The sequence below is a fragment of the Aspergillus lentulus genome, assembly GCF_001445615.1.
Source record: "Aspergillus lentulus DNA, contig: Alt08, strain: IFM 54703, whole genome shotgun sequence".
NCBI classification, from domain to species: domain Eukaryota; kingdom Fungi; phylum Ascomycota; class Eurotiomycetes; order Eurotiales; family Aspergillaceae; genus Aspergillus; species Aspergillus lentulus.
Window position 1 is genome coordinate 19,909 of NW_028322118.1, and position 26,831 is coordinate 46,739.

The 26,831-nt window shown below is 52.0% G+C and overlaps 9 protein-coding genes across 9 annotated transcripts; 4 read left to right on the forward strand and 5 right to left on the reverse strand.

Annotated features, from left to right (window-relative positions):
* Nucleotides 1–939: 939 nt before the first annotated feature.
* ALT_3278 (uncharacterized protein) lies at nucleotides 940–2,417 on the forward strand (the record flags this gene model as incomplete). Its single annotated transcript, XM_089599538.1, has 5 exons — nucleotides 940–1,161; nucleotides 1,213–1,559; nucleotides 1,604–1,830; nucleotides 1,888–2,083; nucleotides 2,138–2,417. 5 exons carry the CDS (start codon nucleotides 940–942, stop codon nucleotides 2,415–2,417), a joined length of 1,272 nt encoding a protein of 423 aa, XP_089455876.1.
* A 649-nt stretch (nucleotides 2,418–3,066) lies between these two features.
* Nucleotides 3,067–4,101, reverse strand: ALT_3279 (uncharacterized protein; the record flags this gene model as incomplete). Its single annotated transcript, XM_033564294.2, has 1 exon — nucleotides 3,067–4,101. One exon carries the CDS (start codon nucleotides 4,099–4,101, stop codon nucleotides 3,067–3,069), a length of 1,035 nt encoding a protein of 344 aa, XP_033420185.2.
* A 968-nt stretch (nucleotides 4,102–5,069) lies between these two features.
* ALT_3280 (uncharacterized protein) lies at nucleotides 5,070–5,909 on the forward strand (the record flags this gene model as incomplete). Its single annotated transcript, XM_033564293.2, has 1 exon — nucleotides 5,070–5,909. One exon carries the CDS (start codon nucleotides 5,070–5,072, stop codon nucleotides 5,907–5,909), a length of 840 nt encoding a protein of 279 aa, XP_033420184.1.
* Nucleotides 5,910–8,366: 2,457 nt separating this feature from the next.
* ALT_3281 (uncharacterized protein) lies at nucleotides 8,367–9,911 on the forward strand (the record flags this gene model as incomplete). Its single annotated transcript, XM_033564292.2, has 2 exons — nucleotides 8,367–8,591; nucleotides 8,646–9,911. 2 exons carry the CDS (start codon nucleotides 8,367–8,369, stop codon nucleotides 9,909–9,911), a joined length of 1,491 nt encoding a protein of 496 aa, XP_033420183.2.
* A 1,208-nt stretch (nucleotides 9,912–11,119) lies between these two features.
* nscB (metallo-beta-lactamase type thioesterase nscB) lies at nucleotides 11,120–12,153 on the reverse strand (the record flags this gene model as incomplete). The annotated part of the gene is made up of 2 exons (XM_033564291.2): nucleotides 11,120–11,896; nucleotides 11,944–12,153. The coding sequence occupies 2 exons, from the start codon at nucleotides 12,151–12,153 to the stop codon at nucleotides 11,120–11,122; spliced, it is 987 nt and encodes a 328-aa protein (XP_033420182.2).
* A 527-nt stretch (nucleotides 12,154–12,680) lies between these two features.
* Nucleotides 12,681–15,148, reverse strand: nscR (Zn(II)2Cys6 domain-containing transcription factor nscR; the record flags this gene model as incomplete). Its single annotated transcript, XM_033564290.2, has 3 exons — nucleotides 12,681–13,943; nucleotides 14,012–14,509; nucleotides 14,762–15,148. The coding sequence occupies 3 exons, from the start codon at nucleotides 15,146–15,148 to the stop codon at nucleotides 12,681–12,683; spliced, it is 2,148 nt and encodes a 715-aa protein (XP_033420181.2).
* Nucleotides 15,149–17,045: 1,897 nt separating this feature from the next.
* Nucleotides 17,046–18,324, reverse strand: nscC (FAD-dependent monooxygenase nscC; the record flags this gene model as incomplete). The annotated part of the gene is made up of 2 exons (XM_033564289.2): nucleotides 17,046–17,755; nucleotides 17,808–18,324. 2 exons carry the CDS (start codon nucleotides 18,322–18,324, stop codon nucleotides 17,046–17,048), a joined length of 1,227 nt encoding a protein of 408 aa, XP_033420180.2.
* A 647-nt stretch (nucleotides 18,325–18,971) lies between these two features.
* Nucleotides 18,972–24,552, reverse strand: nscA (non-reducing polyketide synthase nscA; the record flags this gene model as incomplete). Its single annotated transcript, XM_089599539.1, has 6 exons — nucleotides 18,972–20,276; nucleotides 20,362–22,691; nucleotides 22,758–22,899; nucleotides 22,957–23,028; nucleotides 23,082–24,186; nucleotides 24,245–24,552. The coding sequence occupies 6 exons, from the start codon at nucleotides 24,550–24,552 to the stop codon at nucleotides 18,972–18,974; spliced, it is 5,262 nt and encodes a 1,753-aa protein (XP_089455877.1).
* A 484-nt stretch (nucleotides 24,553–25,036) lies between these two features.
* On the forward strand, nucleotides 25,037–26,401 carry nscD (prenyltransferase nscD; the record flags this gene model as incomplete). Its single annotated transcript, XM_033564287.2, has 1 exon — nucleotides 25,037–26,401. One exon carries the CDS (start codon nucleotides 25,037–25,039, stop codon nucleotides 26,399–26,401), a length of 1,365 nt encoding a protein of 454 aa, XP_033420178.1.
* Nucleotides 26,402–26,831: the final 430 nt, after the last annotated feature.

The following is a 26,831-nucleotide window of genomic DNA, read 5'->3' on the forward strand; positions in this document are numbered from 1 at the left end:
CCCGTGGCTTTATGCTCGACAACTGATGTCAACCGAAACATATGGCATAGCCTGAAGGAAGTGTTCCCCACAGATCGGGCGAAGTCCGGACCGTCTTTCAGCGAGATTTTGCCTGGTTAGCTTTTAGCTTTCAGGTTCCCACCCATTCGCAGCACAAGGCGCCGCGACTTTCTGAATACAGTAATATTGTGCGCCTGTCCCCACGGGGAATAGAAATGGGGTAGAAGTGGGGTAGACAGTCCTGTCCCACGCAACAGGTGATGTCTTGGTAATGGTAACCACCGTTTGCCGTTGCTCTCCTGATTGTATTCAACGAGTTCCACATATCAAAGGCAAGACAAGGCTTCAGTACCTACATCAAGTGAGAATGCCGCTGAATGCCCCACCAGCTAAGGTACCCTGTTCGAACTGTCGAGGTGAGGTCGAACCGTCGAACCCCATGTCTAAGGCAATCAAGGATAACAAGACCGATAATAGAGAGGCATCAAAAATGTACTTCAAAGAACCCATCGGCCTGGCCAGTGCCTAAGGTCTTCTGCTGATGTCTCATCTATAGGTGACAAGCGACGGCCAGTTTGCACACGTTGCGAAACTAAAGGCCTTAACTGTAGGCCTGTGCAGAAGGATGCAGTTTTCCGAAATGGCTCAACAGCCAATTTCGATGCGAGCTTTACACAGGGTCAAATATGGGTTAATAGCAGACCGAAGACTTGGAGGCCTCCGAAGCATTCGACAGAAAATCCGCCGAATTCAGCCTCCCCTAATAGGCCCATCGGAGAATCTACTGTTCATACACCCTCACCAAATGGAATCATTCATGGTCGCCAGAGAGTCACAAGCCCTATCCTTCCCTCACAAAGAGGCCAAAATGGAGATCTGGATGAGACTTCCCCTCATAGTGCTTTTCCCATTACCTTTCCCTCTCCGGCATCGTCGCCCATGAGCAACCACGCACATCATGAGGATACAATTTTTTACTCGGGAGCAGAAAATATGAGCAATGGGCTCAATATTGGCTTTGCCAACGGGTCCCGGAGCGCGAGGAGTTCTGCTGAAGATGACGCATCGTCGCATTCCAGCAATCAGCCCAGTCTCACTGCTTCTGCAGGTATCCAGGAATCCTGCCTACTACGATACTTTATCGAGGAAGTATCTCCCTGGGTACGAGATATCACTCTCACCATGCAATGCAACACGTACTAATCTTCCCAGTTTGATCACTGTGACAATCGGAGGCATTTCCAGTTCGTCGTCCCCTGTCGGGCTCAGCACTGCCCAACTCTTCGATATGCTATATTTGCAGTATCAGCCCGACACTTGTGCCGACTGCCTCAATACAGGACACGCCGCGGGATTCTATATGGTGGGCAGCTACTCCCCCACCTACAAACGTCCAGTGCTGTTGAATATATGCTCAAATGCATCCCTGGTCTGGCCGAGTTCCCTAACATCCAGGACCCGACACACCAAGAGAACATCATGGCTGCTGCCGTCATTCTACGTCAGTACGAGGAGATGGAAGAAGAGACTCGCGAAGGCAGAGGCAGTGTCGAAGCTGAGTATTACATGACGAACGCGTCAACTTTCTGGCTGTCACTCAGAGGATCATTGACTCTATGATCGCCTCTCCGCTAGACCATTCGCTTGCTACGGCCGCATATTGGATTGTCATCCGGCAAGAGATTTATTATGCATTGACAAGGGAGACGGTCCCGCATTTACGATTCGATTCTGACCGTTGGCGCAATGCTTCAATCGCCAACAATATGATCATGTTCGTCGGTAAAGTCGCTCAGTGGCGCTGGGGGCAAAAGCGCCCTGATGAATGGAGTAAGTATGCTTTATCTTCTCAATAGAGGACTTCTTTTTTAATCACTAGAATTACAGCACAACTCAAGCTGGATGAACAGAAACTGGTTCATGAATCGCTTGGTCAAATGGAACCTATTCTTGAACTCAAGGCAGATCGAGCTAAAGACCAGATATTTCCGACCGTCTGGTACAGTTTTGATGTCCAGGCGACGGCAGTACAGCATTTTCAACTGGCTCAAATGATCTTGACTGCTGAAAATCCTCAACTCGAGTAAGCTGATATCGAGAAGCAAGATGGCTTTCTCCAGCAGCTGACTGTGTTTAGAAAAGCAAATTGTGCGGCTCATCGCAAAGCAGAGGCTCAAGTTCGATCAATCATCCTCAAACTATGCGGTATCGCTTTGAATCACCTACGAGTGCAACCCTGCCTGGTAAACGCAGTCATTGCTATTACTCTGTACGGTGATTACTTTACTGATCATGCGGAGCGCGAGGCATTAGTTGGTATCATCAACCGGACAAGAGACTTACATGTCTGGCAGATGAAAAAGCCATATGAGACTCTGCTACGACGATGGGAAGAGGCCGACAGTGCAGAGATATGAGACCCAGAACATGATAGTTCATTCTCAAGAGCTTTAATAGCCAAGAAGATCTAACCCACTTACTCAATAGATTAGAAGCGTTTGGGGTAGGTTCTACTAGTAAAGTGGCCTATAGATGGATAGAGAGGTAGTCAAGAAGGTAGTCAAGAGGGCAAGGAAGAGGGTAAGAAAGAAGGATACTTTAGGTATGTATAATTGTGTGAATGCTTAAGAGGTGCTCTTAGTCTTAGGCCCTCTTTACATAGGATAACTGTGTAACTAGATCACTCCTTATACATAACCTAGTAACAGTTTTAGTCCAGAGTCCATGTTCCCCCATTATAAGCAGGCCAGAGGTACCCTGCTCAGGGCGTTTCCTAGGGATTCTCTAGGCTCTAGAGAACCTGTATCCTGGTGAGATATCACCTGCGAAAGGTCTCCACCCTTTGGCGACTAACATTCACGGGGTACCGCCATAGTTGACTACTCACAGGGAATGCTCAAGCTAAGATAGAGTCGTCCTTATGGACAATGATCACTTAATTCTCCAATTGTCCTCTACCTGAACGCTGAGGAGAGAACGAGAACCCATGGTGTGACAGTATGTACACAGATCCGTGGCGCAATTTTTGTGATGCCATCTAGTAAAAAGTAGTGCAATTGCCTTTTCCTAATCGTTCCCTTTGGGCCTTATCAGCGTTGAAATATCGCTGTATTTTTCCCGGTGGGAGTCTTGCCCAATCGCCTGTAAGCTTTGCGCAAAGACTATGGTGGTTGTCGAGAGGACTCTTGAAGGCTCCGCCGCCACCTCCGGCACGCTTAGGCGAGCCCCTGTGCATTCGTACTGGCTTGCAGTGCGTTTCTCTGTTTCAGATTGTTCCGATGTACCGCTCGCTGGTTTGGGATGGTCTGGTGAGCGTCGTTGTGGTGTTGGAGGCACCTTGACAGCCTTGATTAACTTCCTAAGGATAGCATATTCAAGCTTCAGCTTGATGCTATACACCAACGCCTTGAAGGTAGTTTGCACGGAATACAGGCCGGCGAATTGCGTGCCAACCACGGAGCCGTCAAGAAGAATGATAAGCACATTGATGATGAGGAGTTCATGCAAGATGTACCGATAACGGTTTCCATCAGTATGCCTTAAGAACTTCAATGTACCCCAGATATATACTGCGGATAGGAATGTCTCTTGGATACAGAACCCAACCAGTTGTACTCTTTCAAGAACATTGTATGCCTTGACAAAAGCGATAGGATGGCTTGGTGCATTGGTGCCGTATGCAACCACTGCAGTCGGTATATGCAATATTATTGCATCAAAGATGATCAAGTAGAGGATGCCGCGTAGGACTCGTTGGTTCAATAGAATCAGGTGGAGTCGTGACCACAGGACCATTGACTGACCTGTCACCATGCAACACCAGCCAATGGTCACCAGGGTATGTGATCCGAGATAATTATGACGGACAATGTTGAAGAACTTCAGGAATAAACCGAGGCCGTATGGGATAATACCGGTTGATGCGACAAGAAGACTCCAGAAGTAAGCGCCCCTCCACCGTTTGAACGTTGTAAAACAAAGCACAATGAGCTCTAGTGCATTGTACCAAGCCAATCCGATGAAGGTCGCAAAGAGGACTTCATCTAGACACCGCCGGCTAGTATAGATACCTCCAGAGAGGCCGTTGTCGCTGCCAGGCATGGTAGGCGACCACGTCTTCTGTCTGTTATAGGGGAATGATCATCCTCAAAAGTGGTATCGGGCTTGGAATTGAGAGAACAGGCCGGTGATATGTCTTGCACACCACCATGTTGCACTGAATATAATCGTCATTGTCTTAAAGTCTTCGATGCTGCGTGGCGGATTTTAAGTTCAAGAGAACATGGTTAGTCCAGAGCCAGAGCCTGCGGGAGCGCCTCCCACAGGCAAAACCAAAACGCCTGTCCGGCCGAGCTATAGGATGCAATGCAATCTGTTTTCTCCTTTCCTTGTGGTAATATTCCACCAACAGAAACAGTGCAACTGATGCTTATGTGTGGCTCGCACGATTTGAGATATTGCCGAAGGCTTACGGAACAGCGACCTCAACTCCATTGATCGGAGATTTCAAAGCAGGTGCTTAGCACACATAAAATCACTCCCTGTAATTCTCCAACGGCTCAAAACTGGCCCTAAACCGGCTGGGAAAGGACTTGCTCCCGGGCGACGCATTCAAAAATTGCTTCAGCACATAGGCGGACTGTTGTGCAGACCTCCAAGGGTTCAGCGCTATGAAGGGTTCAATTGGAGTACAGTGTCTAACTTTGGGACCAATGCCGTGACCATAACTCCTCACCAATTAGATCCTTACGATCCGTTGCCTATCCGCCACCGTGGCTTGCCAGCGCGAGAGGACCACTTTAGCCAGGATCATTCAAGGGCTCTGGAGGAAACCAAAAAGAGCGTAGTCCAGATCTGGCCCAGATTACACTTCCAACATTGGCTGTCAGACCAAAAGCTTAAAGTAGCTACTGATTTCGCCACACTATCACCCGACGTCCATCGAGGGGTTTAACAAAACCCAGCCTTCTGGCTCTTTATGTGCTAGGGCGAATTTCGAATTCTACAACCACGCTTCGACTGTCCTACCTAGATGCACTCTGTAACCAGCTCCTAGCGTGTGGACATTCATGTCGAATTCCACCGCGTCGGATAGCGACCATGGGCTCACAGAGGGTATCTACACTAGCAGAGCATGTCTTGAGTCCGCCCTTGTCTCTGTTTTCACCACTATTGCCTCCTACAATATCGTCGAGCTCCTGATTCTCTGCTTTACCAGATTCAAACGGAGGGACGTTTACTTTTGGACCTTGCTAGTGGCAACCCTTGGAATCATTCCCTATAATCTTGGCCTGATCCTCAAACTTTCTAATGTCGTCCACAACAATAACATCTCATTAACTTTTGCGAGCATCGGATGGTATTGCATGGTGACCGGCCAGTCTATGGTGCTATGGTCACGGCTGCACCTCCTGATTCGGAGTCGAAAGCTGTTGCGTGGTATTTTGTGCATGATCATCGTCGACGCTTTTGTACTCCATATCCCTACCACAGTGCTTGCCTTTGGTGCCAATGCGCCGAGCCATACCCGGGCATTCGTGAAGGGGTATGAAATTATGGAAAGGATACAGTTGATCGGATTCTTTGCTCAGGAGGCTCTGCTATCAGTGCTATACATCTGCAAAACAGTGGAGTTTCTCAAGTCTCATGTCAGAAATCGTTACTGGGGTATACTGCATCAGCTGCTGGTTATCAACATCCTTATCATCCTGATGGATGCTTCATTCGTCGCAGTTCAGTACTCAGGGTTTTACGCAATCCAAGTCACTCTAAAGGGCCTGGTTTATAGCGTCAAGCTGAAGCTGGAGTATGCCATTCTGGGCAAGCTCGTCAAGGCTGTCAATGCACAACGCAAGGCCACCGGATCGTACTACGACACAGATCGCACAGACAAGTCCCACGTGCCATAATCATGCTCAAAGCACCGGGCCGTTAACTCTTTACGCTGGCGATTCTTACCACTGCCCTTACGGGCACCACCAGTGCCGACGCTGCACTGAAAATCTCTTAATGTCAAGATGCAGATTAATTCAGAACCGGATGAGTGGGCCAGCAGGCGGGGGAAAGCAACTAAAGGACGGTGACATGAAGAACGACGAAAAAACCAACTGGGGATGTGGCAGATTTCTGAAAAGACATGTCGACGTGACCAGAGTTATGCATAACACTAGAGCTGTTAATGAAGGAAGGATGGAAAATGGAAGATGGAAGCTATCATTTGATCTCATCAGTAGAACATGCAGGGATACTACTCGCTTTGACTAACTTCACAATCAAACTGTTCCACCTCTAGCCTTTTGTCTACTATACCAACTTCCAGCAAACAGTATCAGGTTCATAGCAAAGGCTTCCCAAGCGCCCAGAAGCCAGGCGCTGGATCATCATACCTTTCTCATGTGCCAAGCAGAACTTAGACGCGTTGTGTGTCGTACATAAGGCTGAAACACGACTATAGGACAGATATGTAGCCCTTTGGTATGGTGTATCTGATGTCCAATGGCCTCTTGAGCACGACGAGAGCTAACCAATTACTTCTATGGTTGTGCATCCACCCTTGTAGTCTGCTATTTCTACATACTTCAAGACAGGGCTAATGGGAGGGATTATCTTTAATTTATTCTTTTAACATCCCCAGGGGTGGATTAATTTAAAATCAATGGATTCATGCCCACATGGACAAAACATATCGTATACAACCGCTGTTATTAGAGCATATGACTATGCTATCCTGGGCAGTACAGAGACTGAAGCTGGTTATTTAGGTACTAGAAGTCCATCAACTTAAGTGTAGAATTGGTAACATAGCCCTAGTACAAGAGCCTAGCTAAGACCACTCTGTAGGGACGACTTGGAAATTAAGAGACCACCATCTGCAATACCTAGATATCAACCTGCAATATTCACTCTTAACTATTCAAAAGATACTTGATAAAATAAGCCTATGGAAGCTCAGCCTGGATTATTTAGCTATCATAATCATAAAAATGCACACTTAGCTGCAATATCTCCAGAATCCTTACAAATGTCGAAATTGAGGGTGACAGTGGAAATGCTTAAGTGAAATACTGGCTTGGAAATATTGTAATAACATCTTCTATGCTAAAAACCATTCACAGTCAAGTGGGAAGCCTAGAGTTGCATTCAGTCTGAATTTGGGTGAGTTCAAAACCAGCTGGCACTGAACTGTTGCAATTTCAAGTTGAAATTTTACAAAATAAGATCCAAATTGGATCTGACCTGAGTTGCTGCAGGTTTAACTGCTAAACTCCACTACTAGGCCTATATAGGCCTAGCCCAGCCACTACTAACTAACCATGGTTAGATTCAGTTTAGTTTAGTTTGCACAAACCCCTCAGTGAGGTTTAACCATTTTAAAATTTCAAGTGATCATTGACTGCCATACTATCTACCATACTATTACTATACCTATAGAAAATTAATATTTTTATATAAAATATATAATCATTATTATCATGCTAATCTAGATCTGCAATAGCAATTGAATATCTATAGGGTTGAATGAGTGGTGGTTAAGAATTATTCTTAGACTAGAGCGATTATCGAAGGTTGATGCGAATATATATACTCCGAGTATAACCCATCACTACTTTCATACCAACCCTTGATAGAAATGATTATTCCCTTATATCTCCGCGACCACTAGGTATTTTGAATTGATATTTATATGTTTAGATAGTCTAAAGCTGGAGCTATCTAGTTATACCAAAATTTCTAGGGAAGTGCTAGACACTAGTGAGTACTAATCAAAACAGTGAGGCCTGTGAGGGTTAATGAACCTAATCTAATAAAACTGCAAAAACTGTAACTGATGGTTTGAACCAAATCTAAATCAGTTCTACCCTAGGGAAACTGAAACTGGTGCAATTCCCTAGGCGAGGCACCGGAATCAAACAACTGCGGGTTCTGTGAGTGTTCTATTGCTAGTTTAGGACTAGGTATATCTTTAGTAGGGTTTAAGAAGTACATTGTACTTCAACACATACTATATATAAAAGATGCTTCTACTAAGCTTACAAGTAGTTATTAAATAATTACTTACAGTAGGCAATGTAGTTAACTAGTCTTCATATAAATAATGATAGAGCCACTACAGGCTATCAATAAAGTCTTATAAGACCATTAAGCAGGGATAAAGATGCCAATTTGCTTGGTTGAGTTGTCATAGCATTACTCCTAACTGGGGTCGTTGTCGGGTTTTGCGAGCTCGGGTTTTGAGCCTGACTTTGAGCTCACGGCCGGATTTTGGCGAAGTCTTTCCAGTATACATATCATCATTAATTCTCTGCCACCAACACTGATCAAGCGACAATGCTGTACACGAAAGCTCTGGTCTAATTCGTGCGAAAATGGGCTTTTTCGGGAAAAAAGCCACGCTTCTGCCGCCACGGAACCCCACGGACACAGTACTACCGATCCCGGCATGGGATGACCAACATCGCATGCGGGCTTGTTGCCTGCATGTTACTTACCGATTCGACGATGTCCTTGACCCAGAGATCCTACGCCAATCGTTGGCGCGTCTCTTGGAGTTGGAAGGCTGGCGGACACTAGGAGCGCGACTTCGCAAGAAGGTGTGGATTGGAATCACTCACATACTACATTCGCCCGCAACTCACACACGTTAGGATGATGGTAAATTAGAATACCACATACCAGCGCATTATGATTCAAACCGGCCTGGCTTTAACTACACGGTCGTTAAGCACCCTATGGGCATCAACAAGCATCCTTTAGCTGCTAGTTTCCCCCAAGCAACTGGCCAGCCATCACTGCTTGGCGACCCCGCAGATCTCGCATCTGTCTGTGTGTCCGCGGATTGCCCCACGAGGATCGAGGACTGGCTCTATTCAGATCGACCGCAACTCGTCATTGATGTGGTGTCGTTCGATGATGCCACCTTGCTGACTGTAACTTTTATGCACACTCTGATGGACGCTATGGGTCTTTCAAGTTTTCTCAAGGCGTGGACTGCTGTCATGAATGGACGGGAAGACCAGATCCCAATCTTTCAGCAGATCAGCGAAGATCCGGCGGCACGCTTCATCGACAGAACCCCGGCCAACACCTACGTGAACAGCTCCTTTCTGCTAACCGGGATCCGACTCTTAGGTTTCATCGCCAGCTACCTCTTCGAGCTCATCTGGCACCGCGGCCAGAATGAACGTGTAATCTGCATCCCAGGACGATATCTCGACGAGATGCGGGAGCAGGCATTGCACGAGCTAGCCGAGCAAAGTAAGGAAGGGCCTGCTCCCTTCCTTAGCGAAAGTGACGTACTTTTAGCATGGTGGCTCAAGGCCTTGATTAAGGCCCTGAATCCCTCGCCCCGCCGCTTGGTGACCCTCTTGAACGTGTTCGACATCCGTTCGACCGTCCTTCAGGAATCGTCATCCACAAACACAGCCTTTATCACTAACGCTGCCCTTCCAGCGATTACCTTTCTTCGCACCCAGCAGATTCTTCGAGAACCAGTCAGCTTCATGGCCTCCCACATCCGCCGCTCGCTCATCCAACAACGCACACTACCCCAGATTGAAGCGTTTTTTGCGTTTCACAAATCCTCTTCTCAAAAACATCCGCCGGTGTTCGGCGAACCGACATCCCTTCTCGTCTGCTGTAGTAACTGGCACCGAGGTCGGTTCTTTGAAGTGGACTTCTCGTCTGCGGTTCTTGCCCCGGGCATTCCGCTCCATGACCGTGTGCATCCGCTTGGCAGGCCATCGTGCGTGATTCCCACCCATCATTCGGGTGGCCTTGCTTTGCGAAACGTGGGGCCGATCATTGGCAAAGACGCAAGTGGGAACTGGTGGCTATCGTGTACCTTGAGGACGAGCGCCTGGATAGGCATCGAACAGGAACTGAATGCGCTAGGCGCAAGAAAGACCCAATGATCGTGGATTGACGGAGGTCCTTTCAAGCATCCGAGCTGAGAAGTGTCTCGGCTATGCGTGTGCTATGTGGTCTATGCATAATGCATAGATGGGCTGAGGACCCAGTCGCGTTCTCTAACTCGGTATTAGCCGCGTATGCTCCGCATACTGATTGCCATGCTCTCACCCAGGTTCGCCATGCATGCACTCGTCTCAACTTACGTCTGGAATACCGCCACACTGTACAGGAATCCTCAGTTTATGATTTGTGAATTGGCTCTTGGGATGCTAGCAGTGACTGGACCTACTGTTCCAGCATCAGCTGCTGCTTCTTGTTCACCTGATATGATGCGTCCGTCATTTGCCTGATTAAATCCGGGCGGAGTACTAGTTGTAAGAATACTCGGCTTCATAACTTTTTTTTATATACATACGATTACGGACATATTATTATTTCACATGCAGTCTTAGAAGTATTTAATTGCTTCATCAGAGTCATTGTCTACAAACACTTCGAGTGTAAGATCGCCTACTACTCATTGTGTCACTTCTGGAAGAAGTCAAGCTTCACGGTGAATCCGACGGCGCACTCCGATGTTTTGAGATATTGCTCGAGCATCTCATGAGGGAGCAATTCTTGGATTAGAAAGGCGGAAAATGGCGTAGGCGGATCGGACTCTGTTGTCGATGCTGAGCATTTTTACATTGAATTGTTTGGACTGGGGCTGGTTAATTTGATTATGGATGCAACGCAGGGTATTGAAGAGGACTAGGGATATAATGCTGACTAGTCATTGCGAGAATCAATCCAGCGTTTATATATGTGAATGAGATGGTGTAGATATATACATTGTGCCTATGAAATTAAACAATGAAGTGAATCAGGGTGCTGGTTGAGGTACCGCAGTATCCTCAATACCATAACGCAGGCTCGCTTGTTATGGCATGAGGTCACACTCCATTATGTAACCTCTGAACATGCGAGGACAAAGGCATTGTTTGGAGAACGGAAGGCATGGCTCAAAGGGAACCTATCATAACTCCATTTATAATTCTCAACTGATATATACAGAATGAACAGCACTGCCAAATATTGGCCGTCTTGAATGTTCAGGCGCAGACAGGAGTGCAGGATCGCTAACTGAGAAGATCGCGCGAGGGGAGATTAAGCATGGGCTTCCGTCTTCGGGCTTGCGCAGATGATAAACATCCGCATAACCCCAGCAGGATCATTGACGTGCAACCGACCCGTACTGCCTAGGTGGTCTAGTCACTCGACGGGCAACGGCAAACCATTTTCTCTTGACAGGATCCCCCGGCTCGAATCCCACCTTCCGGTCCTCCGTCAGCTTCCACAAAGCCTGCAGCAAAAACGGCGCCAAAGCTTGGTCAATCACCTCGTCCGGCACCGCCCCAAACATTGCCCTTACAATTTCGTGCAGCGTCATACCCCCCTTCCTCCCGCCTCCCGTCCCTCTGTCCCCCTCCACCCTCTCCCTCTCCTTCACCAATACTGACAGAATCCCTCGCAGACGCATCTCCTTATGCCGAATATACTCCTCCAGCTTGCTAGGAAGGTCACTAATAACAGCCCCATGCGCAGGGTACCCAAGCACGCAGCCCAAGTTCGCCATGAGCTCCAGACTCTCCATATACCGTCCCAGATCCGGGGCCACGCTGAACCCGTGCCCCAGAACATTATCCCCAGTGAACAGGGCATTCTCTTCCTCAAGCAAGAAGCACATGTGGTCGACCGAGTGGCCAGGCGTGAAGACTGCGCGGACAGTCGCCCCCTCTACTGCAAAGATCTGTCCATCGTCTATGGGCTTTTGACCTGGATCAGGGAGGTTCTTGTAGACGCGTTCGGCGAGGGTGGGGTTGTAAGAGATTAAATCCGAGACGCCGCCTGTGTGGTCGCCGTGCCAGTGGGTGAGGAGAATGTGTGAGATGGAGATGTTGTTCGAGCGCAGGAGGCCAATGATGCGACTGATCCAAATGGGGAGACCCTGCCTGTGTTAGCTCCATAGGAATTGGATAGAAAGTTGGTACCTACCTGTCCGGTATCGATCAGGATGCGAGACGGCCCCGTTCCGACTAGATAGGTGTTGGTTCCTTGTAGGTGCATGGCACCTGGATTCCCGCCGAGGATGCGGATTACTCTGCTGGTGAGGATTGAGGTATCGGGAAGAGAAGGGAGGGTCGCATCCTGCCCGGAGAGGTAATCCTCCCAGAAGGCCTGGTTGAATGGCATGCGGGGGGCCATTGTATTGCGTCCGCAGAGTATACGGTGCTCAAAATTATTCAGTCAGCGAATACAGATTATCTTAGGGTAGTGAGTTGGCAGAAAGGTTTTGTTGTGTTTTAATCCGAGCTGTTGCTCCATGTTGAATGCTAAAATCCGATATCAGAGACACCGAGGCGCCAAAATCCGAGACTTGCTTGCAGCAGGCTACCCTTGTGATGGAGATAGCGACGAACATAAGCAACAGGCCTTGAATCTAGGCAGCATTATGGAAGAAAATGCGCTGCAGCCAGGCCAGTCATGCACAAAGAGCCTGGAATGCTATCGAGATGAGTTTGTAGTACGATGTGAAGAATATGATACGTTGTTGATAAATTTCTGCCAGAAACCGGCGACCTATCAAAAAGTCTCATCTCTATTGGAACAGGAAATCCGCCTCGCAAACAACACAATCTAAAATCCGGATAACAGGTGGGATAACTACTTGTCTTATCCCTACTTCAGTCTAACCGTATATGGCGAAAGAGAGACGGAAGGACGGCGTCCATCTAAGGAAGAAACATGTTCGACTCGGCATAATCAATATCCGACATCAGCTGCTCCCACGTCCGCAACGACGGCTCCGCGTCCACTCGAGGGCTCGGGCCCGCAAGCAGCGGCTGGTTCTCAATATCGAACTGTAACAACAACGAATCCAGATCGAGTTTGGCCAACGGCTGTACGGGTGCCACTGGAGCCAAATCCACACCGAGCTGGGAATGAGCATGGGAGAAAGCTGTCGGCCAGGACAGGTCGCTGAGGGTCTCACTCGGGGTGCTGCTGGCCCGCGAGTGCGGCGTGGGTGCAGCAGATGTCACGGCACTGCTACCGAGGCTGAATGTCGGACTACGTCTTGCGGGCTGCAAAAGAGGGCCCGCCTTGTCCTGTGTCCGACATTTCAATCTCTCTAGTGGACGCTGGAGTGCTTCCTCCTCGCCCACAACTCCTTTGTGGCGCAGGAGCTGATAACATGCCTCGATGGTGGGCCACGCGGCCTGAATTTGGGCCACATCCGGGCAGAGGGAGCACTCGTTGATGGCGACCGCCAGCACGTGCCACGGTGTCGTCACGTACCAGCGGAATCTCTCGCCGCGGGGATCTGTGTGCATCAGGTGTGCCTTTTCCAAGACGTTTAGGGCCAGGCGGAGAAGCTCCGGGTTGTGCTCCTGCGGGCTGGGAGACGGCGAGGGCGACGGCTGGCTACTGCCGTTATTGGGTTGCGGGAGCTCGAGTGGACGTAGAGCGGACAGTCGAGCGCAAGAGACGAGGCATTGCGTGCCGTGCCAGGTGAACCACGCGTACGGCGAGGATTCGGGGTCGCAAAAGTGCAACAGGCGGAGCGCATTCTGTTCAAAGCGCTGCGCGTGTTGCTGTTGAGACGCCTTGTGCTGGGGTGATGCCGCGGCGCCAAAATTCAGGGCCCGCCCTGCTAGCTGGATGTGGTATGTGACCAGCGCAAATGTGGTATCGCACAACCCCTCCCTGTCTGCAATTTCATGGGTTATGGTTGGATTGAAATCCGAGTCGTTGATGTGCTGGGGCAGACAGAATGTGGAGGTGGCCTCCTCAGTGTTGATGAGCGGTTCGGAGGCCTGGCTGAAGGAGGCCTGCAGGTCCATCAGTGAGATGGTGAGCCACAACCGCCTGCGCATTTGTTGGCTGAAGAATGTCTCATCTCGCTGCCGGTGGAGACCGAGCGCCTTTGCCAGCCGCACGGCCACCGCTGTCAGCGTCCATGTGGCCTGACAGCGGTTTTCGGATCTTCTGGCAATCTATTCCACGGGGTTAGTAAACCCGTGCTGGTGTTGGTCTTGAGCCTTGTTCAGAAGTTGGTACTTACGAGGTAAAGGACAAATGCTTGCAGGCCAGTGATACAGGGAGACGCCAGCAACCCACTTCTCTCTAGTGCGGCCTCACACGCTCTTCGAGAATCCTCCGCAATGCCGCTGGACCTGCTCCTTTGAAACATTGCCCGACGTTGATCGTCGGTCAAACTCGCGACAGCAGCGTAGCAAATGGCAGACGACAACGCATCAACGGCAACGTGCCTCTCCGGATAATCGAGGTACTGCTCCCCATGTAACATCCACTTCTCGACACTTGGCCGGTGCAGGATCTTAATGATGGGGTCGACTTGCTGGAGGTAGATCTGGCATAACTGCCTTGTCATTTCTTTATCTTCGAGGACTGGAGTCCAGGTCTGGGTTAGATTATTGCCACTCAAGCCAAGGAAACGGAACCCGCCGTCATCCATTTTCGACACGTTAGGTGCTAGCGGGTTATGCGTATCCGATTTGGTCTTTGAGCTCAATCCTACGTCGCCACCAGGGTCTTCTATCTGATCCACCACCCACGGGAACGGTCAGCATCCCAGCGCCAGTTTGGATGGGCCCACGCGACATATGCCTACCTCTCCAAGCAAACCAGTCCAGAAACAATCAGCCGGTGAAGTTAAGGGTGGTTGCTTCTGGACATTAATTGGAATGGACAAACTGCATGACAATGAACTTGTTGACGCCGGATATGAATTGTTAACAACCGACTGTTCCTCGTCAGCACGTGCAACTATATACCGGAATGCGCAACTAACCTGGCTAACAGGTGCCGGACAAGGGTCCTGCATGGCCGCACGCATGCTGTTGACTACCGCCTCAAGCCGGTGGACGCGTTCCCTGAGGTCGTCGTCAACTGGCCCGACGGCGCCGGAGGAAGCATCTGTCTGCTTTTCCTCTGAAGATACCGGACCGGCACCAGGGGTAGGTGAGCGTGCGGGCACGAGCGCTGGGGACATTGGGCGAGCTCGTCGCGCATGGACACCACGTGGCAGGCGTGGCCGATGGACAGGGACACAGACCACGCCTGCCGAGACGCAGTTGGTGCAGGGATCGACCTTGTCGCACTTGATCTTGCGCTCGCGGCAGAGCTCGCAGCTGAGATGGGGAGTTGAGGGGCGTTTCCGCTGATTACGTTTCTCCATCTTGACAACAGATTGTGGTGGGATAGCTGGGCGTGAGTTTATATCTATATATGCTTTATATCGGACCTAACTAGCGAATAAAAGCCTCATGGATTTCTCTTTTTCCGAACAAGCTAGGGTGGCGATATCAATATCCAAGTTGCATAAGCCCTAGGTCTCAGGACACGAGGGAAACACGAGGAAACCACCAGGTCAACACGAGAATGAAACCACGGGCAATGTAACCCAACCCCTGCAAGTGACTAAATATAATACCGTTATAAGGACGTTGCCTGGTATATTCTCTTAAAATGACGGGAGTGGGCATGGCGCTTTGTCACTTTAAGAGGTGACTCCTACATCTTCTATCGGTGGATCGCGCAACAACGACCGAGTGACTACGATAGGGGAGACAGCCATCACATAGTTGCAGGCAGATGCGGGTTGTTTTCTGTTGCGGGAAAAGTGGCATACAAAAGATGCAATAGGCCGAGCATGCTGCATTAAAGGATTCTGTGGTAGGAGTCGACGTATCAGAATGCTCGTAGCCTCATTGTACTAACAGCACAATTAGATAGAACAGAGCAGATATCAATTGGTACTGGATGATCATGCAAGCATGCTAGTGTTGTGGAACGTGAAATAAGCGACCTGATATCAGCCTCGAGAAGCCCATGTGACAGTCTGGGCGTCAACCACCATGATCAAGATGCGCAGATTCTTATCTCAATCTATACTCCGTCCTCTGACACGAGTCAAGTTCTGTGCTGATTGGAGGGCTTTTAGTCGTGTTTACGTGGCCAAATTTACCCATTTGCCGAATACGAGCACGGACTGAAGTAGCGTCCAGTGAGAAAGAGGTGATATTCGTTGTGCCTATTTCAGTCCGGCCTTATTTTCCATAACCTTATTTATATTCGAAGACGATCAATCTTCTGCAGATACCCTACCCAGCCTAGGGCTTCTGTGCTTTGTACCGTCTTGGTCACGCTTTGCTGCGGTTTTCTTGTCTCTGTCTCTTCGAGATGGATACAAGGTCTTTTGGCCTTCATTACTGTCAATTGCCATCCATGCATAATAACGACAAAGGTAGCTAGTGCTCTCATTCTCAGCACCGGCCCCACATGCCTAGCCCTAAGTGTCAAGTCTCGCTGCAAAGTGGTGGAGGAAAGTCATCTGCCTCGCCAATCATCTCAATTCAGCATTATCCCCCTTGAGACTAGTAGTGAACGCAGTCAGAGCTCGATCCATTCAAGATTCTGCACCTGGACACTTGGCTGCGGGTCCTCGTGTTCATCATACCATTGCACTGGCGACTCGGATTACTCCTGGTAACCACTCTAGCCGCCTATGGCATGATCTGCACGTTCGGCAAATATCGCTTTTCTGGGAATCGGAAGTCATGGGTGTCCCCAGAAAGGGGTATCCAGTCATGTCTGAAGTACTGGTCCAGGTTTTATCTCCATAAATATTAGACGCGAACTAAGAAATCCTGGGTGTCAGGCCACGTTACAACTCAGTTCCAAGAGAACTATGGCCAAAGCGATCCTTATTACTACAGTCAGGTCTGCAATGAGTACGATGATCGAGATCATGAGGGGGTAGGGCATTGATCGTGCTGTTCTTTTGTGTTGCATTATCCTTGGGATTCCACTGTCCGCAATCTTTTGTCCCACAATAGGGAGCAACCAATTATTTCCCCCAACCAGCCCTGGTTCGATGGCGCTTTGAGACCGGGCCAGGTACCCGTAAGAGTGTTACTAGGCTCCTCGCTAATCTTGAAACCAGGCTAAATATTTATTAGCAAAATACAGACCGAGGGCTAGACTGTCTCCGACCTGCTTCCAGAGAGTGGTTAGGTGGCCTCAACATCAGTGTAACCATGTCATTCTTAGCTAGTAGCCTAAACCCTTCAAAGTCACACGGGCTTCTTCTGCGAAAGCTCCCGCCACTGAGCCATCGGCCGATGCAGCGCATAGAACCGCTGTTTGGACCGTCGGACCGCGTCCTGTGATCTTTTCCACGCTCGATCATAGTAACTCCCAATCGCCACGCCCAAATCGCCCCCCACACCGGCCGCAACAGCAGCAGCCAGCTCGACACCATCCGCCAGTGCATGATTGCCTCCCTCCCCGCCAAAGATGGGCATTGCATGCCACGAGTCGCCGACGAAGACGACGCCTCGACCTACAGCGCGCTGCATGTCCTCCCGCGTCACAGAGACGCAGCGGACGGCCCAATGAAACACCCGGTGGTGTTGGATAGCGTCGCCATTGAGAAACAGACTCCACGGCTTGGCCAGATCGCGCGACGCAAGCTCCTCCACCAGCGCTCGGGGGATCTGCTTTGCGTTCTCGGAGGCGCGATTGGGCCGGTACAGCGGGTCGTCCTCTCTGCTGCTCCAGGCCGGCCGCGAGTACGACCAGTCCATGTGGACGTGCGTCTTCGTCATGTTGCAAACGGCGAACGGCGCGTTGAAGCCATCGCCGACACCCGCGAGGATGTTGGACTCTCCGGTGTGTGGCCGGAATAGCCGGTCGAAGTCGACCCTGGGCATCTGGAACTCGCCATGATAGAGCACCGCAGGCATAGTCTCGGGATGGACATCCGGGAGGACCTGGGATCGAACTATACACATATTATCGGTTTAGTCCTACAACGCTCGAGGAGCAGTTCCTACCAGTCGAGTTCACCCCATCCGCAGCAACCACCATCAGCCCCCGGTAGAACGATCCGTTCTCAAACTCAACCCGCACATTCCCCAAACTCCCCTCCACCCTCTTCAGCCGATGTCCGTACCGCACATCCAGTTCCTCTTCCCCACAGTCCGCAATCCACCTGCGCAACGCATTCCGGTTCGCGCGAACAACCTCCTTCTTTGTCGGCGAGTTCGCGTCCGGCACAAATAGTTTCTTTGCGGTTCCGTTATCCCATACAACCTGGTCGATCCAGCCCGAGCCGCCGATTTCCCTGTCCGGTGCGACGCCGCGCGTCAAGCTTCGTAGCGGCAGGTCCCCGAGGGCGGACAGCAATGTCGCGTAACCCCATTCGCGCAGGCTGATGGCGAAGCCTTGGCTACGATCTGGGCTGGATGCTTCGAAGACGATGTTCGGGATGCCACTGTTTGTCAGCAGGCGGGCGGTTGTGAGGCCTGAGATGCCGGCGCCGATGATAAGGATTGGGAGTGGCGGCGCCATTGTAGTTTACAAGGTAATTTTTTGGCAGGCAAATGAAAATGATCTCGGTCCCTTAGTTGCTTTCATCTTCTGGTCTTAGGCTAATGTATCGCAGCAGGGGAAAACGAGCTGCAAGGCTGTGGGTAAAACCCGACAAAAAAGACCGGATTTTGGTTGGAGACTCCGGGTTTTGGCGCCGGATTTTAATGATTAGAGGTATGCAAGGAACTCTATAACTATCGCTTTTAATATGCGCCTTAGACAAGGCACGAAGAACAACCAAATTTGGCTTGAGTGTTGTCAGTCATGGTGATTCTGGAAAGTGACGGCGAGATAGGTGCTTAGCTACGTAAACATGATTATATAGAATAATCCTTATTGGCTTGATGATCCAAGTTCGTGAACAGACCTTGCGGCTTGTCGATTTTACACTCAAAAATAGGATCAGGCTTGTAACTCGGTGAGAAGTTCTACTGAAAGCTCACTGAAGGCTGCAAAAATCCAGGAGTATCTCAGGGAGCTTGTACACGCCTGGAGTAAATATCCCGTTTAATTTAACAGATATTTTATCATTGTCGGGGATTAGAGGAATTGAGTAGATGGTAGCTGTAGATTGATTGACAAATGATTAAGAAACAACTCTATATGGATAGACAAAGGAGGGTCTATTAACAATACTCTTCCAACCATGCCGTCATCTCCCCGATCGTCGGACACTCCAGGAACAGCGAGCTCTTAATCTCAATCCCCAGTTCGGCACGGAACTTCTCTGACAACACAAGCGACATGAGCGAGTCGATGCCCAGCTGCACGAAGCTTGCTTCCGGCGTCAGCGCTTCTATTTCTAGCCCCGTCTCACGAGCCATCACCTGCAGGCACTGGCCCACCAGGCCGGCGTCTACTGGATCGCCCCGGTCCGATGTGGCCGGCGTTATGACGGCGGATTCGCCGGGCGACTCTTCCTGGGACGGAGGGGTGAGCGGGGGAGTGGAGTCGCGGCTCTTGCTGGCGGCGGGGAATTGGATTGCGACTGGGTTGCTTGAGGGCACTGCGATTGAGACAGGGACCGCAGCAGCAGGAGCAGCGCTCTTTTTCACGTTGGTGGCGCTGTGAGCGGTCTCCTGCAGCTGCTGTTCCGTATGGGAAGCCGCAGCGGGCGAGAAGAACCTGTCCATGAGAAGCCGCGGCACGCGACGAAATCGAATCTGGCCGACCATGCCCACAATCCGCTCGCCCTGCAGAATGTACACGTCACCCGCGTACATGTTCGCCTCCTCCGGCAATGGGAACATGCGGACGTAGCTGCGATATTTGTCGCCGGCCTTCAGCGGGTTCAGCAGACGGAAGCTGGAGCATCCGGGCGTGACGTAGAAGTAATCCCTGGTATTGGACGCATCGCTGCCGTTCATGACCAGGCCGGCCAGGTGCGAGACACTGTCAATCCAGTGTGGCGGCGTGTGCCAGGTGCCGTGCCGCTCCGCGACGAGCGTCACCTCCGCGACGGCCTCGTGCTCGTGCAGCACCACCTGCTCCATCCCCCGATACCGGTCTGCGTAGTCGACGACGTTCTTGAAGAGTGCATAGGCCAGCGGTTTTGAGAGCTTGCTCGCCTTGCCTTCTGCGGCGCGTTGCTCTAGCGCCTCAATGCGGCCTCGTACCAGATGGGAGATCCTGTCCCACTCCCTGGTCCACGTGGCCGGGTCTTCGAACCGGACCACGGCTGTAGCGAAGGATTCGGCGGCGCACTCCCCCGTCTCGGCACTCGCGTTGAACCAGGCAAGTGACATGGAGCTAGTGGACAGGTCCAGGTGTGCCTTGAGCACAAGCGGCTGGACGCTTCCTTTCTTCTCGAGGGCGACCTGGGCGTGCAGGACTTCGACGTCTGAAAGGTTCATGTGCACATCTTTGGCCGAGGGAACGAGTCGGCGGTAGAGGTATTCACCAACCGTGAAGGCCATGTCAGACCAGATAGACTGTACAGAAGTTAGACACAAGATTTCTTGCAGGCATATACACAGACGGAAAATAGAAAAAGAAAAATCAGAATTAATGACATACCGAAGTTGCAACGCCGCAGTTATTCATCCTGTGACCATGAAGAGCCTCCAGGAAATCAGGATGTTGCATGTCAGAGAGGACATGGAGGGTGGCCGTTGTCGCCTCGACCGTCTCAGCGGTGATCTGGTGAACCAACGAGGTGCGGAGCGCTGAAGGGCGCGACATGGACAGAGACAGAGGGGCTTTCTTTTCCCCGTACTTGAGCAGTGCCTTGTCCAACGTCCATGTGCCAATGTACGGAATCCAGTAGTCGGTCTCATTCCAGCCGTAGGTGGGCAATTTCAGCAGCGAGTACGCCCGCTCGCGGGGCCGGAAGTATTCCGCCCAGCAGGGTGTGTGCCCTGCGAGGTGAAGGGTGACAAGGCTCTTGGAAATGGTCGCCAAGTTGTCTTCGTTGCGACGGCAGGAGGAGATCACGGATGCGGAGCTGTCTATGCCACGCACAAGGCCAGCGCAAATGGGGTGCGGTCCGACATCGATCCAGATCGTCTTGGCGTCTACCAGGCCGAAGTCCTGAGCGGCTTCAATGGCCGCTACAAAATCCACTGCCTCGCGGGTCGCACGGCGCAGGTACTGTGCGTTGATGGACTTGCGGTCGAACACAACGCTTCCGAGCAAGGGGGACAGCACGGGGATGCTGGGAGCCTTGAACGCGATGGGGGTCGCCAACGCCTCCAGCGAGTCCAAGACGGGGTCCATTTGTGCGGTGTGGAAGGCGAATGGCACATCCAGCTGCGTGCATTTGATACTGTTTGCCTCAAGGGCCTGACGGATCCTACTGATAGTCTCTTTAGTGCCGCCGATGACGGTATCTTGTGGAGTGTTGCGACAGCACACTTCGTAGGCTATTTCAGCGGTCTCGGGGCTGCCTGCAATAAGCTCTTCAATATCATCCTCGGACGCGCGAACGGACAGCATCGACTGGCTGCCTGGAGTGCATCGTTCCTCGGTCAACTGCGCGCGCTGTCCAACGAGGTAAAGAGCGTCCGCAGCGGAGATGACGCCGGCAACAGCGAATGCAGCGTATTCACCAAGACTGTGCCCCACGACAGCGCTAATGCGAATGCCTAGGTGCGACCAGAAGCGTGCGATGGCAATTTCCAGCACCACAACACTAAGCTGTGTAAGAATGGGCGACGCGGGCCCATCGTCAATGCTACCGTCGATGACGGGGACAACGGACGGGAATCCCAGCCGCTGTGCAATCTGGTCCAGCTGAAGTACCTGCGTACGGAAATAGGGGAACTCGGCGAAGAGCTCCTGGCCCATGCCGCGGTAGTAGGCACCCTGGCCAGTGAAGGTCAGCACCACGGACGGCGCGTCGTTCGGGATGGCCCGCAGCTCGGCAGACGCCTTGGGATTGTCCAGCCAGGAGCGGAGAGTCTTCTCTAGAGCCGCGATGTTGGAGGCTGTGGCCCCAAACCGCATGCTGTGGTGCATCCGCCGCGTGCAGAGAGTGTACGAAAGGTCCGCAAGGTCTGCGTCGGGGTTCTGACCCAGCCACGACAGCAGTTTCTCGATATTGGCCTGGAGCGACTTCTTGCTCTTTGCGGAGATGACTACTGGATGAGTTGTGCGGTCGTCCTCAGTTGAAAGCTTCACTCTCTCCGGGGCGTCTTCCAGGAGCAGGGTGGTGTTGCCGCCGTGCGCTCCAAACGAGTTCACGACCGCAAGACGCTTTTTCCCGACAGGCCGTGGCCAGGGGGTGTTCGCCATGGCCAAACCCACGTGACGTCGATCGAGGTCCTTGGGAATAATAGGGTTGATCTCGGTTTTGATGCCGATGTGCTTGGGAATCATGTTCTTTTGGTACACCAGGAGCGCCTTGAGCAGGGAAGCGATGCCCGCCGCTGCCTCACCATGCCCGATGTTACTCTTCACTGCGCCCAGATACAGACGCTGATCGGGTCGACGGCGAGGCATAGAGGGCGCAAAGACATCGGACACCGATTCGGACTCCACTGCATCCCCAGCCTGGGTGCCAGTGCCGTGAAGCTCCACATAGCTCACATCGAGGGGGTTGACGCCAGCTTGGTGCAGCACCTGGCGGTAATTGTCCTTTTGCGCGCCAGCATGAGGGTGTGTGATCGAGACAGCCTCAGCGGAATGGTTCGTGCGAGCACCCAGAACCACAGCCAGGATGTTGTCGTTGTCCGCCTCGGCATCTTCCAGCCGCTTGATGACGACCGACCCGACTCCATCTGCGCGACAATACCCGTCGGCGTCCTTGTCCCAAACTTTGCATTGTCCCGTCTTGGAGAGGAAGTGGCCGTTCCCAAGACCGGCGTAGTTATCCGGGTCCGTGATGACGTTCAGTCCCCCAGCAATGACTGTATCGGCCTCGCCGGACCACAGTGCCGAGCAGGCTGCCTGTACTGCCGCCAGGCCACTCGAACAGGCGGTGTCAATGTTGAACGAAGGCCCGGAAAACTTGAAGAAGTAATTGATTCGCCCGTTGGCAAAGGCGCGCTCGCCACCAGGCACCGCATACGTGCTGATGTTCTGGGAGGCGTTCAGCTCCCGCCAGTCGTCGCTTGCCTGTCCGTAGAATGTGCCGATGCGGTTTGGCTGAGTAGAGGGGGTGCGGCCTGGAACAAGGCCTGCCATTTCCATGGCCTCGTATGCGGTGACAAGGGCAAGCCGGTGCATGGGGTCGGTTTGCTCGGCCTAGGTCAATGTTAGTATCGTTGCTTGAGGAAGCCGGGGGTTGGTGAGTTTACCTCACGCGGGGACATATTGAAGAACCCGGCATCAAAGTAGCCAGGCCGATCAATGAAATTTCCAAATGGAGTCTGAGTGGCATTCTCCGTCTTTCCTGTAGGGTCGTAATGTGTGTTCAGGTCGAACCGGTCCGGCGGCACTGTAGTGAGGGTATCGCGTCCCTGCTCAAGCAGCTCCCAAAACAGCTCGGGGTCATTGGCGCCTCCGGGTAGCCGGCAAGCCATACCAACGATGGCGAGCTTTGAGGCCGCATAGGAAGAGGGGCGGCGGGCGCCATAGTCTCCGTATACCCAGGACACAAAATCGCGCCGGACCCGCTCCAGCGCGGGGAAGTCGGTCTCGATGGCTGTCAGGATACCATTCAGGACCTGAGACATGCGGAAGGAGTCGATTCGATAGCTTCCTGTCGGTTCCTTAAGCTTGACGTGCTCAAGGATACCAGTCGTAACGTTGTCCACGTAGATTGTACCAGTCAGCAGCTCGGTGCCAATCTCCAGAAAGAGCTCACCGGCTGTCTTGGCCGCGAACGGTTTGCCGGTCTGGGAGGAGATCAAGGGGAGTCGCACAGGCCGGGAACTTGGGATCACAGACTTGGCGCTGTTTATAACAAACTCGATATCGTCGAGACTATATAGATGCGGCGCGTGACAGAGACCGTCGTACACGGGCAGCGGGAAAGACTTGGAGTATCGCAAGCTGGGCGAGTGTTGGAAGGCGGCTTTGACGCGTGACGGTGGCCCACTCACACTTACGGACGTCTTGTCCGCAGCACTGACAAAGACCTTGGTGAGCTCTGGATTCTGCGTGACCGCATTGAACTGAGAAAGCTCCTCTTGAACTGCTTCGTGCGACATCCCCGTGACGACGTGGGCCCAACTCTGAAGCGTTCCATCCGACTGGGGCGCTTCGAGCTTAGTCGAGATGTCGGCAACATACACCCCCAGGCGGAAGGAGACGCGAACACTTTCGGCTCCAACCTTGGCTACATCTGCCAAGCTGCTGGATAGAGCCACGGCAGCGCCGGCGAGGATGCCGATGCTCAGGCCCGCGAGAAGGGTCTCGGATGGATCTAAGTCCCATTCGATGTCCTCGGCTTCATAGTTTCTAGACAGTTCTTAGGTCAATCAAGTTCCAAGAGTCACAGGACGAGTAAACTAAATACCCGATGAGCATGCCAAGTTCGAGTATCGTAAGTAACGCACTCTCCATAGCAGCCCCTAGAGCGCCCTGGCGAAAGTCGACCTCGGCCAGCGTGCAGGCCGTGTCGAAGTGAGGCACCAGTTCCTGCAGCTGTTGAGGCAGATTGGCCACCTCCTCCTTGAGAATCGCCGTGGATTCATCGAGAAAAACTGACAGCAGCCTGAACCGCCGGTCCTTGCTGTGTTGGTGCAAACGCCGGAACAAGTCCTTCAGGTCATCGCTGGGGAATTCATTTCCGAACCATACTGTCTGTGCACGAGGTTTCGCCATGATTGTTATTCGAACGAAGGTTGATGTTGAGTGTCAATCAATGCTCTCCTGCAGGAATCGTAAGCCAGATATGGTCGGATTTACAGGCCCTTGATGTACAATAATAACTAACCTGCAAATAGGCATCATCCCACTTGTGCTACAGTCGAGTCGCGTAAAGTCCGAGATACGCAAAATCCGAGACATTTGTAAAACGCGCAACGAACAATTTCTCCTGCTCCCTAGAATCCGCCTCGTATTGCCCACGACGAACCCGCAAAGGCCGAACAATATCCGGAAACGGCGCGCTGATGTAAAATCCGACATCGATAAGGAATAATATAACCCGGCGAAGGCTCAAACCAAACCCATAACCCTGTCGGCCCACAGATACTACATCTTGCAACAGAGTTTACTTGGAGACCGGGAGCTCTTAAATCGATCAATTCAAGGCTGAAGTTCGCCATCTACCGGGGTCATACATATCCTCACAGAGTTACGCAGCATGTCTCCTCTTCCGCTGAATGGCAAAAGCCGTGGCGCATCCCCGAGTCACGCCGAGCCACTGCCCATTTTCGATGCCCTGTGCCGTTCCCTCCCTGTGGGGACTGAGGACGAGCAGTTCTGGTGGAAACTGACGGGCCGACACCTTGCCCGTATGATGCTCGAGGCGGGTTATCCCGAGCATCGCCAGGTGGAATGTCTACTCTTCCATCGCTTCAAGATAGTCCCAACTTTCGGTCCTCAGCCGCACTCTGCCGACCCGTGGTACAGGAGTCGGGTGGCTGCGAGTGCGGGAGACGGTGCTCCCATCAGCTACAGCTGGCGTTTTGGCACGGAGGACAGAAAGCCCTATATCCGCAACTACATCGAGCCTCTGGGCCCTCTGACAGGGACTGCGGCCGACCCCAATAATGACACCGCGACCAGGGCGTTTCTGCAAGACCTCACCACCACCCTGCCAAATCTCGATCTGTCGCTCTTCTGGACGTTTGAGCCACATCTTGTTTCACGGTTTTCCGACAAAGCTGACCGGGAGAAGTACGCGGGTCCGTCGGTGCTGACTGGCGTGGAGCTTTCGCCCGACTCGGACGCCATCGAGATCAAGATGTACCTGTATCCCCGGCTACCCGAACAGATCAGCCAGCTTCTCAGTACTATCATTCCAAAAGCGATGCGTGAGGCCTACGGCGAAGACGTGTGTCTCGACAGTCTGAATCTAGTGAAAGACTTTCTGACCAACCACCCCGACGGACGCCAGCTTAGTCCTCGTGGAACAACCGGCATTGACTGCTGCAAGGTCCAAGACTCGAGGGTGAAATTCTACGTGGCGACGAACAACACTTCCTTCGATCACATTGCCACCGTCATGACCATCGGAGGCCGCCGGCCCTTGTCGAAGGAGGTCCTCGACAAGCTGCGGGAGCTGTGGTATGAGCTGAACGGACTGCCGTCTGATTTCCCCACGTCAGAGCAGGTGCCAAGTGGCCAGGGGGAGGAGGGCCAATCCGGCCACCATGGTGTAGGCTTCTATTACGATATCCAGCCGCGTCTTGCACTTCCTGATGTCAAAGCATTCATTAACGTGCGCAAGCATGCCAAGAGTGATCTGGCTGCAGCAGAGACAGTGATTGGCTTCCTGGAGCGTCACGGCCAGGGACACCACAATCCAAGGGCTTACCTGAACGTCCTCCGCGACATCGTGCCGGCTGAGGAGCTGGAGACGCGCGTGGGTGCCCAAGCCTTCTACTCGGTTGCAGTCAAGAAGGAGGAGCTAGACATCACCGCATACTTTATTCCGCAGGTTTATCGACGCTTTGCTTCCGTCCAGGTGGAGTTGAATGGACAGCGACGGAGCAGATTTGAGTAGCCAGCAGCGGCTGGCGGAGCGTTAGCGTATTCAGATGTATTTAGTGCATCCAGGCTTGGTCAGAGCGCTGTTGTTGTTGATGGCCCGTCTTATATAGCAAGCACTCAGGCACACTAGCATCTCAGCATGTTGATCCCATCAGCATTTCTTGCCAACCTAACGAGTCTCATGTTGGATTTGTTAGCGAACCAACCCACCACAGCAAAAGCGCTATTTCCTAAAATTGCCCGTTTGTTGTTTTGTGATCCGCTCTGGTATCTATTAGGACCCAAATCTGAATGCCAGAGTAGTAGGCAGCTCGGAGAACAGGGACCAGCCGCGCAGATACCAACACTTAGAGTGGCTGTTGGAAATAGACCGTGACTGACCACCTGTATCCAGAAAAGGCTTGACTTGGGGCAGGACTACAAGCCACGCCTAGCGTGGACTA